General features: G+C 38.5%; 1 protein-coding gene across 1 annotated transcript in view; it reads right to left on the minus strand.

The window, feature by feature from the left end:
* Positions 1–13,437, minus strand: part of LOC149785260 (uncharacterized) — a 63,296-nt gene that overhangs the window by 14,166 nt on the left and 35,693 nt on the right. The window contains exon 10 of the mRNA XM_089979107.1: positions 8,176–8,400. Within this exon, the coding sequence (XP_089835233.1) occupies positions 8,176–8,400 (225 nt within the window). The remainder of the gene's footprint in view (positions 1–8,175; positions 8,401–13,437) is intronic.

A 13,437-nucleotide genomic window follows, 5' to 3' on the forward strand; every position in this document is an offset into this window, starting at 1 on the left:
GTTGATATTCCAGTCAACATCTTTTTATGGCTTTGGCAAAGATTTGTTTAGCCTTCCTTTTTTAATGACATTTTTGGTTCAATGTGCAATCGTTTCTTTTCCTTCAAAATGAGAGCCTTTTTTACTTTCAAGCTGGTGCTTGTGTTGACGACATGCAGTGCGCATATTCTGACAAAGAGCTACATCTGTTTTCTCATGCAAGAAATCTTTCTTCTTATAGTAATTAAATTCACTTTTTCCAGATGCCTTCTGAGCTTCAATTTTTCCGTATACAACTTCTTTTGTAGGTACCATTCCAAACTCTTCCAACTGTGATTAACACAGAGCAGAGTTCACAAAATGCCAGTCCTCTAGTAGTGTTCAGTTTTCTTATACACTGACCAACTAAATTTCCGTCGACATTTCGCTCCAGCCATTCCCATTTCCATACATTTCTTTTTACCTTTATCTAAACTTCTCGTGTCATGGTCTCTCTCAAAAACTCGGGACACCATTTTCTGCAAGCACTCTTCTTCTTTCCATTGCCATCAGTTTCCATTACATGAAGATTCATTGGATGGATTCAAACTTGTGACCAATCAGAATACTCTTTAGAAGAGTTGTGGGCTAACTAATATATGGAACAAATACGTAACAAGGGTTTTTGCAGAATGAGACCAAACAGACCGTTTTTAAAAAACCAGATCGGAGATCATAAAAAAAACGGACTATATCAAGAAAAATCAGATTCAAGTCATGTGAAAAGTGGAATTCCGCTTTAAAATGGAGAAAAATCATGTCTGAAGATAGCCAAGCCATTGTTTGACTTAACCAAGAAAGATGGCTAATTGGAATGGACAAAATGTGTGCCAGGTAACTTTCAGGCTGAAAGGGGCTCTTTTAGGTCTGGAAGTCATGCCTTTTCCAAGAGATGAAGGAACATTCATTCTTGATACAGAATCATGTGATGCCAGAAAAGGTAGAGTCCTGTCCTAGATCCAGAATGGCCAAGAAATGGTAATCACTTATGCAAGTCAGTCAACAAACAAGTCTGTGGAAACTACCAAGTAGATAAGGAATTGCTGGACATTTGATACTTCACTGAATATCTCAGGCATTACCTGATGGGAAGAAACTCCACAGTAAGAAGTGAGCATCAAGCTTTGTAGTGGTGACTTAGTATGAATGACCCAAAGAGTAAAATAGGTAGGTGGCTATAAGTATTGTCTGGTATGAATTTACAGTTGAGTATATATCAGGTGTAGAAGCAAATTTTTTTAGCCTGCTACCTCATGAATTCACCCTTTCTAAAAGTTGAAACACATTTTTCTCCAGTTCAATAGACAAAAGGCCATAACTTTTGCCCATTACCCTTGGCACTGGTAGGTGTCACTAATATTTAGCTGAACGAGATACTAACGAGAATGCTCACATGGTGGGGTGGTTGGGAGGGTTTTTAAGTAATGTGGCTGGGTAAGTCTTCTTCAAGAAACATGATTTACTTAAAAATTTGCTTTCTCCTTTGAATATGTTCCCCAATCACATTATTCTTACTAATTACATAAACAACACAGCCTGGGGTCACTTGACCTGTAAACCTAACATACAGTTAAGAAGAAATCTTCTTACCTAAAAAATTTCACCAGTGAATCCAGCAAAGTTAACAGGCTGTCTTGATTATCTACTTGAGTCTGGTGTCAGCACTGCTGCAACTGGACATACCAGATTCAAGGTGCACCTCTGCAATGTTAAATCTCTGAGATGAAGGCTTGAGAAGGTTGACTCTACGTGCCAGATAACTGCTTCTATTATATCTGGGATCAAAACGTTGCATCTGAATGCAAGGCTCTCAGAGATGGCTCAAAACTTCTGAGCAGTAATCTTTTTGAGGTGACTCTGATATGGTGAGATGTCAGATTACATCAAGCATACAACCTACTTCAGTCACGAAGAAGACATGACAGGTGCTATCCTGTTTTCTGGCTCGCACTGGAAGAAAGAGGAATTTTTGTGTGCCACGACTTGTCTTTGTGCGTTTCAAATAGTGCTCGACAGCGTGAACAGGTTCTTGCATGGCTGCTGTTTTCAACCTGTCTATGGAAGAGAACTAGTAAGTGACAACTCTCTGATTACCAACAGACAGTAACCTATTGTGGGCTACAAAGCCTGGCTGTATTAAGAGAACCACATAACCCTCCAACCTGAAATGAAGTCAGTTCAGGTTGACATAAAATGTATGCAGTTCACCCTGCATGCAGAAGCTAAAGCTATCAGTAAACATGACTTATATGATAGTAACTTTAGCAAAGTGTAGGCTTGAGGTTTGAAGGGATTCAAATCAAGCCATGTTAAAATCCAGGATTAGTTCCATTAGGAGACAGAATGAGATTTTTGTCGACTGAAACCAAAAATGTCTAAAGGATCCCATAGGTCCATATCCTGCCCAAAACCATATCTGCCATGAAGCCGGAATATGTCCAATATTATGGGGCAGTAGCCTTTGATAGAGACTGGGGCCAAAAGTTTTTCCTCAAAGAGCCAGAGAAAAAGGTTGGCCAGTTGATGAGCTGAGGCCCGTAGAGGGACAATGTTGTTGGTATGACACCAGTCCTTGAAAACATGCCACTTTCTCTCATAAACATTCAGAATGGTGGGCCTTCTGTTCGTGAGATTCTCTCCAAAAACAAGTTTTAATTGATTGTCTCGCAAGAGCCGAGCATGTAAAAGAAGTAGATGGTCCAGGCAGGGAAGGACCACCTGTGACCGTGGTTGATGGAGAAGAGTCAAGTTCGCAAGAATTGTCTGCGCATGTCTTATGTTAGAATGTGTAGAGCCGAGACTTGTCCCATCTGAGAGGGGCTATTAGAATCATCTTGCCATTCAGACCCCGTAATTTCTCAGCACCATGGGAGGGGAAGCGATGACATCGATCAGAACAGAATGAAGACATCATCCATAATCGCAGTAAAGGCCCAAAGGGCTGATGACAGGGTTTTCAATAGATGCGTAGACTCTGATTTTGGCTTGTGCATTTAAATATGACCCATTTTTGACATGTGGAATTTCTGATTTATGCATCTTTTTGATGCATGTAGATTTGGTCTGAAGCATCAATCCTTATTTCCTTTGATTTGCCTCTGGCTTAGTTTCTTACTAAGAGTGAATTGTCCATAACAAATTTACTGTAGGAGGCACTGAACTGACATCTGCTCAATATCACGCCAATGGAAGATATATAAGAAATGGGCAGAGCTAATGCTAAGGTGCAACTGAATTCTGCTCAATTGTTTTCAGATTATGTTTGAAGTTTATGATAGAGGAAGAGGAGACAATTATGACATGAATGGACTGCCTGTTGATAAAATAACAGAACTAGTGCATATGGCGGCTCCTGATGCTAGTTTTCAAGGTGTGGACCAATTTGAATAAATTTATTGGCAGTTAATTTGCTTGAATGTTTAAAACTTCGGAATCACTTGACTCTTCAGTTTTAAAATCTACTGAGAACCCTGAATGTTGAGGCCAAAGGGAAAACTGGTAAGCTGTGTTGCAATCAGCAAAACTAAGAAAATCTCTGTGACATGGGGTGGATAGGGATGTCATAACACATGTCAGTCAGATGGATATTATGACATCCCTCATTCCATTGAATGGAGAGGCAGACTGAACTTGTATCCATCTTGAACTGGCTGAGGCAACTCCAGTTGATGATGTGTCTCAACTAGTTTGCTTCACCGCCTGTTCTTTTTGTTTTCTTTTTTGATGAGCAACCATATCTCCTGTTGTAGAAAAGCATCCCTCTCCCAATCTGACAGTGCATCCATGAAGAGGGAAGAGGAAATGGGAGGAGGTTGAATAAACAAAACCCGATGCCATTCCAAAATGACCTGGATGACCCATCCAGTTTGAGGGAAGGGGAAGATCCAGTGAACCCGAAAATGCAGAGTCAGCCGCCCAGGCTGCCTGCAGACAGTGAGGAGATTATGTCAAAGGCAGAGCAAATCTGTTTCTTTCCACCTCTGTATGATCGCCTCCTATGTTGGCTAGGTTGTAGTCTCTTGTCACTGGGTAGGGGTTGGTACTGGTGTATATCTGAGGAAATCCTGTCTTGGGGCTGAGAGGGTCGAAATGCTCGTGCAGTGGGAGTGGCATGTTGGAGGAGCAGTTCCTGAGCTGCATGCCTCCAAACCTCTTTGATGTGTCCTCCAAACGGCAACAAAGACCCAAATGGGGTCAAACATAAAGAAAGAGTATGGTGCATTTTAAGCAACACTGACAGCAGATATGCATCCTGTTGGATTAAGTCTAATTTGGCCACAGCTGTCAAGTATGGTGAGCTGGTCCGTTAAGGACCCAAGCAATCCTGGCCATCGCCTCCCAAGGATGGCTAATTTTTTGGATTGTTTGGCAAGCCAGAAGATTGTCAATGAAGTCAAATCTAAAATTAAGGATGACACAAAAATGTTCCAAACCAGCTTAGACGTGACACTGAACATGTTTTTATCCACTCTGATGTACAAATGAGCCGACATGATGACAGCTGCCAAATTCTTGTCGAGAGCCAGACAGTCCATACTGAAGGCATTGGAGTGTGACACCAGTAAGACGAAGAAGTCACAGGAACATGGCTTTCCAAGAAGAAGCCTTAGAGTTGCTTGGGTCGCCAATCTGACATGAAAGTTGGTTGTTAATGTCTTTAATCATGCTGATTGGGGAAGGAGCCGGAAAAACAGCGTCTCTTCATCCTCCCCAAAATCAAACAATGCCTTGACTTTGTAACCCTGGGTAGTTCCAGGGGGTAGACGGCATTCCCAAATGGCCAACACCTGATAGATTTCCTCATTGGCAGCTTGAAAGCTGATCAGAGCTGAATAAGATGGGTTTTTCCATTGTCTTATTCACTCACAGTGCAACAGGTCCTTGTCCAGATCAGCTTGTATCTCTGTACAAGTCCTGCTAGGTGGTACTGAAGACTCTAGTCAGTCTTATTTGGCAATGTAATTGAAAGTGTGACATAGCTGGCACTGCCAGCTGGTGTGTGGTTGGCATGAGTGCTGGCGGTATATAAGACAGTCTGACAATTACTGGTACCTGCTGCTCCAAAGGCCTGGCTGAACTGACAGTTTTCTCACTGAAATCCCTTTGATAAGATGCCGATGGTCGTAGATCTATCACTAAGATCCCCGTATGAACCATCTGGCTGGACCATTTCAATGAAAAGATCTCCATGCTGGATGGCCAGTAACAGTACAGCAGTATTAAGAGTTGAATCCAATGGATCTGGCATCAATTCCATGCACCCCAAGGCCATGCTCGGACATACAGGGGGACTTATGCCCACTGCATTACCTACCATTGGGGAATACTCCAAATGAATCTTTATTGCCAACAAAGAACTGTAGGTTGTCAACTTTGATTTATTCCATCTTCCTTCCCTTCAATGCCAAAAGGACTATTGCTCTGAATATATATTCTTCATGAAACGACACATGAAGAGAAAGCAAAGCATGTATTAGCAAATTACTATTTGACTAAGTAGATAATAGCATGGATTGGCAAATCAGTATGTAACTAACAAAAATGGGAGCCCAGCCTTCCTCTGACTATGTATTACAGACACTACATATCTAAGATAATATACACTAAGTATAAATAAAAACAAGAGTCATGGAAGACTTCCATGCTTTGAAGTTGCACATATATATATATATATATATATATATATATATATATATATATATATATATATATATATATATATACACACACACACAAACATGTATATATATAATTTAAATGACAATCTGCTGAAATAAGAGAAAAATTCAAATTAAAGCAGAAACTGTTAATGTACTGAACTTAATAAGTCATTAAAACACTGTTGTAACTAACAAGGAAGTGAAAGTGTCATATCATACCTATGGCCCTGTTATGAACTTATAAACAATAACCACAATTTGATCAGAACAGCAGGAAATACAAATAAACTAAGCATAAATATCAAGCAGCACTTTAGAATTTCACTAAAATTAGCTCCTTAATGGACGAAATAAGCAAAGTCAAAGTCAAAGGCATGCTAACTCATGATGATCCTGTATAAAGTCAATGATAACGTGGTGGGATCGTGGTCTGAAAAGACTAAGTCCTGAGAGGGTGTTGTTGTTGTTTATATATATATAAACAAGAGGTTCCAAGTACACCTCTCACTTGAGATCTCTTGCACAATGGGGTCCAAAAACAAAAACAACACTATAAGCAAAGGTGTGATCTCTGCGGGACATCAAGAAAAACCACAGGGGGAAAAATGGTGCTGTTTAATGGCTGGATACTCATTTTATGATCTCATTTGGAACAGAAGCCAAAGAAAGAGCTTTCTCTATATAAAAAAAATGCTCACTCTTTTTGTATAATTTACATTTATTTTCAAAATACTCAACCTCTGAAAGATTCATAACATTTTCCAAAACGTGTCCATGAAAACATTGTGCATTACATCACTGCTTTTTGTTGTTGTTGATTCACAACAATGCAAGAGGGCAATCTGCATACGTGATGATTACAATGAAACATGAATTTCGCATCACAAACAATTTATTTATTAAAATGTCACTGTATGCATTAGCAACATTTTTCACTGAATATTGCTATGTACACTGAGAATGTTGTTTGGAAAGAAAAATGCCCAAAATTGACCTGTGACTTTAATCTTCAATGTAGGAACTAAATGCAGTCCAAAAAAATGTTTCAGAGATGATATGTAAGTATAACAAGATTCATCTACTGATCTCAAGAGATTTTAATTTACATGGCAGAATGGACAAAAATAAAACAAAATTCGAAATAATTATTTGCTATCTTGACCTTGAAAAGAGGATCCCAAATTTATCTGCATCATGAGCCAATGATAAAGACACTGCAGAAAAACATCAGACCCTGACGGCCAGGGTTAAAAGGTTGAATAAGCATATCACAGAATGTTGTTGTTGTTGTTGTTGTAGGGTTTAATGCCATTTTTCAGCACAAGATAGGCTATACATGGTGGCCAGTATCAATGGTGGAGGAAGAACCCAGGAAAACCCCAGAAAGAACCACCAACCCATGGCAAGCTTTCTCACATACCCACATTGACCAAACCCTGAGTCTTAAACCCACGTAGACAGATGAGATGGCACTGATTCGTATCGGTGAGCGCTTTAGACCTCTCAACCACTTGGGGCCCTGTTCTAAGGTAAAAATTCACTCAAAATTGACAGAAATTTTAAAATAATGCATACAACCTGCAGTAGATCGATAAATGAGCACAATAAATAAATAAAAATCATTGGATGGCCTATAGGCAAACAAAAACGGCTGGTTTGTTGGAGGATGAACTGTACTATGTGTGCTCTGTACAGCAGTGAAGCTAAAATCTAGTGAAACCTATTGGTGCTAAGGGAGGTAATGGGCAAGAGCTATTGTCCTTTGTATATTGAATTAGAAAAACATGATTTTGTCTTTCAGTAGGGCTGGATTCACAAGGTGGCAGGCTAATATTCCTAACAACATTCAAAGAAGAAATGGTATTCCTTACTTTCTGAGAGCTGAAACCTCAAAATTTGGCACCCAAAAAATGAAATCTTGTCCAATTAACAATATAAATGCACTCAAATTGTAAACTGACCATAAAGCGCTGCCAAATGTTTATTCATTGCTGCAGTGCTTACAGGAAAAAATGACCTTGTCATATCAGAAAAGTTACATGCAATGGCCATAATTCCACTGACAGAACACTAACATGGCCTGAATATGTCATTAAAACATTTCAGATTCCATACAGTATTACAAATATGCTGGTATGCAACTGCTGTATATACTTGCTTATTGGCAAACAACACAGACCCTGATCTACTAATGTATAATGTGCTGGCAGATCTAAGTCTATGTTGTTTGTTTTACTGATTATTCCTAACAAACAGTTTTACCGTTAGGCTCAAAGACTTACAAGCAAGTATATATATGGTTATTTCTCATGTGCATTAAAGAGAAGGCAAACTGTAAGTACAACAAAATTAGTGGAAAAATAAAAAGCAAACAAAGTTCAAATGTCATCATAGCTACAGAATAATTGATAAAACAAAAACACATTCATGCCCACCCTCACTGACTAACAAACTCCAAATTATTCAAAACTTTAGGAGCAATTTCTTCTCAACTTACCAAAATCCATTTATCTATACATCCAGCATGAAACTGATGGAAACATGGGAGTATCTTGAGACTATCTCCATCTTCGTAATCGCACATGCAAATAAGGCATTCCTCGCTCTGATCACATGACGATGACTCCTTCTTGAACAGTTTGACTGGCAGGCGATTAGTTTCAGCTTTGGTCAGTCCTTTCTCTTTCACATCTCCGATTAATTCACTAAGTTCCATAAGGGCCTGCAAAACAACAGGTTCACTTAAATGTATGTTAATGTAATCAAGGTCTGAAAAGAAAACATAACTCTATTTTCACCAAAGTGTAATCAATGACTACATAGCTCACATTCATAAAACTTTCAGAAGTTTCCAATGCCAACATTAATCAAAAACAGCTATCAAATTAGTTACTTTTAGCTACATTTAATGACAATTTACTGATTTAAAGATCGAATAAAATTTGCCATAATGTGTGGAACTAACTATATAGTTTCTAGCATAATATCAAATAGCTCAACTTTGTGTGCATGTGTGTCAGGTTCTAAATATGTTTTGTATGGAGTGTTATCAAAGTTGAAAAGACCTTAGGTTGCTTTATGGGTGAATTTCTTTTTGTTATATATCTGTTGATGCTCTTGTTGTTGTTTGATTTTATAAGAACTCCATCAGGTACAGCAAAAGACAAAAGGGTTTCTTTTTTTAAAGTAGTTCTGTTGCAAAGGTGTGAATGAACGATATACACAGGGGATATGACATCCAGGATTTCTTTGTAATGAGACAGGGATGTTTTTCAAATGTTACCAACAAGGTTACTGGTTTTAAAAAAAAGGACATATAAAGGTGAAAAAAGCAAAAAAGAGATTGAATGTTTCGCTCAAATTCTTCTGCTTCAGAAAAAGACTAAAAAAGTCACAAAGCCCAAGAGCATTGAAAGATATGGCAATTAAATTTGAGCATGCCAGATGAAGCAAGCAGAAAATTAATTACTGCACAAAAATCTGAGGTTGTGGAGGAATAAAAATTAGCAGATAAAATGCAGAACAAACAGATCCTACTTTTTCCTTGACAATGGTTCTGCACACCTGAAAATGGATGTCAGATGTGAAGCTTTCTTACTTTCCCCTCAGCACAACTTAAAGAATTTCATCCCATGAATACTGCAATAATCCAACCAGCTGAAAGTCATATTAACAATGGCATAGCAACTATCCAAGCATCCCCTCCATCTACTGTGTGTGCGTGTGTGTGTTGGTGGGGAGCAAATTATTTTTGAAAAACGTACATTATTGGGAGGGGACCATAGAATTAAGTTGGGGGGGATTTCTTGCTGTGCCACTGCTTTTACAGGAAAAAGCTGCAGAAATAATGTTTCCTGATGGTCAGGGTACTGACTGTATCGGAAACAGCATAATATAAAGGTCTTTGCAGGACATAATCCCAATAGCTATCTTTTGCATGTGATGAGGTGAAAGCTTAGACTATTCAAAATAACTTTGGAAGTGTGGCTTCTTCTAACTGATTTTAGGTGCAACTGTAATCACTAGGCAATAGACATGTAATGTTCAACAGATGTGTAAGTGGGGAGGGCAACTTTTGGTAGTAATAACATATTCAATTACAGGCATCACAGCTACTTTTGAATATAATGATACCATATGAAACATTTCAGATAAAAACATGATAACATTAAAAAATTCTTCCGGTGCTTCAGTTTGCAGATTCTGCTTAGACATGTAAATTGGCAAAGTGAGAAAATATAAGTTTTACTTAAATTACTGCCTTAGCACCTTATCTTTAGAAGCTCTAAGCATTTTACAACATTAGACAACACCTATAACATAAAAAAACATATATAATGATATTATTACAAAAAACAAACACCGTAAAATTAAAAAACAAAAAACATGCTAGTAGGGGACATTATTACGTCTTTAAGTTTGTTCTTGCAGTCGAAATAAGTGAGTTTTAAGAGCACTCTTGAATGGGATTTGTGTCCTGCAAAAGAACGTTGTCCATATGACTTCGTTTCGTAGTGGGAATAATGAGTATACGATTGTTAGAAGAGGAGTATAAGTATCTTGCTGGTGTGGTCGGATAGGTATGTTGGACTGGAGGCCATCAGTGAAACACAGCACACACAAAGAACAAATTTTGTGCTTGATTCTGGATCGAATGGACAGCCAGTGTAGGGTACAGAGCAGCAGGGAGGTGTGCTCTGATCGTGGTACTCTAAGCGTGATCCGAGCAGCTGTGTTTTGAACTCTCTGAAGAATCTAAATAAGACAATAAAATGAACCAGACAGAATTGAGTTACAATAGTCCAGTCTTGAAAGGACTAATGAACATACAAGTGTTTTAGTGGCATTAACTGAAAGATATTTGCGAACAGAGCTGATGCGACTCAGCTCAAGATATGCAGCCTTGCATATGTTCATGACATGTTGGTGCAACGTGAGAGTACTGTCCAGTTCGACACCTAGGTTTTGTACTGACTGTGTGAATTTAATGTTAGTGTTTCTGATATTTATTGTTTGAAGTAAAGGATGTGACTGAGAAAGTCTGTGTTGTGATCAGAATGGCCTCAGTTTTATCATCATTCATCTGCAGCTTGTTACATGTCATCCATGATTTCACATCAGAAATGCACCTCTCTACACCTTCGATAGTAGCATCAACTTCAGTTGAGTGGCTAAATTTGTATATTTGGGTGTCGTCAGCATACAATTGGTGAGACAATGGATGATGATCTATGACACTTGGGAGCGGCTGAGTGTATAGAATGAAGAGAACAGGTCCAAGAACAGACCCCTCTGGAACACCACAACATAAGATTAACTGGGCTGGAGTGCATTCCATTTGAAGACACAATTTGTGTCCCGTTGACCGGTAGGACTTGAACCACAGTAAGGCTGTATCATAAATGCCAAATACATGCTGGAGACAGTTAAATAATATATCATGGTCTGTTGTGTCAAATGCTGCAGACAAATCAAAGAGGGTGAGGACTATAATCTTTCCACTATCCAAAGCAGTGAGAATGTCATTAACTACTTTCTGAAGAGTAGTTTCAGTACTGTGGCAAGGGCGATATTCAGTTGAGATACAAGCTGGGATAGAACAACCTTTTCTATTTTTTATATGAATGGGAGATTAGAAACTGGGTGGTAGTTCCTTAAACCATTATGGTCAAGTGTTGGTTTCTTCAGCAGAGGCTTTACAATGGCAGTTTTGAAAAATGAATGGAATTCCCCGGATGAGAGAGAGGTATTAATAACATCAGTTAGTGAAGGCAATACTGGATCTAAGCACTCAAGCAGCAGTGATGTTGGATCTAGATCAAGTTCTCATGACTTTGGTGCAATCTTCATGATGACTGTATGTACTAAATCTATAGAGACAGGTTCAAATGCTGCTAATGATTACTGCTGAAATTCTGTATCCCAACTGTATGGTGACAACGAGTCAATTGAAATTGTGTTGTCAAGCTTATCTCTAATGGTATGTACTTTGTCACAGAAGAAATCTACAAACTGGTCCAGAAGGTCTACTACAGAGAAGGTAGTTGGAAGTGGTGTACATTTGTTCCTTGACATTAGCTTGTTAGTAATCCTGAAGAGCTCTTTGCAGCTGGAACTTTCCATGATCTCGGTACTGCAGTGGGCTGATTTCGCTGCATGGACTACTTTTGTGACGTTCTTCTTAGCGGCTTCATAGATTTGCTTATGAATAGTAAGCCTGGTGGAAAGCCAAAGCCTCTCAGGTTTACAGCGGTCTCTTTCAGCAGTGTGAAACTGGTCACTAACACTGCTATACCATGGAGAACACTTTTGAACTGAAAGTCTGTACTTGGTGGCTGGGGCATGTTTATCGAGCAATGAATGCAGGCAGTTATCGAGTTGTTCTGCTGTAGGAGGTAGGCAATTTGTTAGGTTTGCTTGGATGTCATGCATTAGTTTGGTTCTATTTATCATATGGAGGTTTCTCTTAGTAGCAAATGAAGTTGGAGGGTTAGGGACTGATACTTCAAGATGGCATATAATGCAGAGGTGATCTGATGCAAGTCTGTGGGACACCAGGGAGAAACGCAGAATATTATCATCAGGTCTTTGAAGAATCCAGTCTAAAATGTGACCATGTTTATGAGTGGGTTGGTTAAATGACTGTTTGATTTTGAAAACATTAATGTAATCTAAGAGTTTTGATGTGTTTGAGTTTCCGGGACAGTCAAAGTGAAAGTTGAAATCTCCAAGAATAATCAGGTTGCCACGTATCGAATTTCCATACTCCAGGAGATTCAGAAACTGCTCCAAAAAGAAAGATTCAGTCAGCTTGTTTCTTCTACTAGGAGGAGGGTGGTATAGGCAGAAAAAATGGACTGACATTTGTTCCAGTGTAAGTGTGGTTTGGACTAGTTCGAATGGTGTGTGGTAAAAATTGACCCAACCTATCACTAATGCCTTGCTGAATATGCCAGTTGTTGTTGTTATAGGGCTTAATCATAGTTAAATATTTACCTAACTCTCAATATCTGCCTTGTATCTGCTATCTGCTACACTCTGTAAGAGCTCTACTAAAATCAAAATCTTTAAAATATAGTTGTATAAACATTAATCTGTTCACTGTTTCTGAAGTTAATCAGTGTCTTTTCTGGGTGTGAATATAGTACTGTACTGAGAACCCCTTTCACAGTATGCTGCCTGGAAGGGCCTATGCATAGCCAGCTTGAACAATTCAGGAAAACTGTTCTTAATGGTTATCATATACAAGTTTCCATAGCTCACAGGTATTGGCTTTTGAATATGTGTATTCCAAAAAAGATTTTTCACTAACATAAGCTCTGCGAAAGTTTCACTTTCTTGAATCAGAACTTTGCTGAATATTATGCCAGATTTTTTGTGTGTTCCATAATGCTAAATTAGTCCTTAAATGCCATAGTGTCTTTTTCAAGACGGATATTTTGATTTAAAAAATGTGTTAACTTTTTAATTTCATTTTAGATTCTATTTATCTTAAAGCTGATAGGGCTATTTAGTTTTGTCGCACAAGATTTTCTGAAGCTAAATTCTTTGGAAAAAAGCTGAAATTACACTCTACTTTTAAACTATGTTTTTTAATTAGGCCATATATTCTGCTTTTTCTACAATTAGTTTCAAAATATTGCTGAAACGGGTTGATCTACATGCCATCTGTTTTGGTCCATCAAGCAGGTACATCAGACTCATGTTTAAGATCATTTTCAGGTTCAAAATTACTTGTATCTTCATTAAAACTTTTCCA

The sequence above is a fragment of the Sinohyriopsis cumingii genome, chromosome 13 (genome assembly GCF_028554795.1).
Source record: "Sinohyriopsis cumingii isolate HCF-2022 chromosome 13, ASM2855479v2, whole genome shotgun sequence".
NCBI classification, from domain to species: domain Eukaryota; kingdom Metazoa; phylum Mollusca; class Bivalvia; order Unionida; family Unionidae; genus Sinohyriopsis; species Sinohyriopsis cumingii.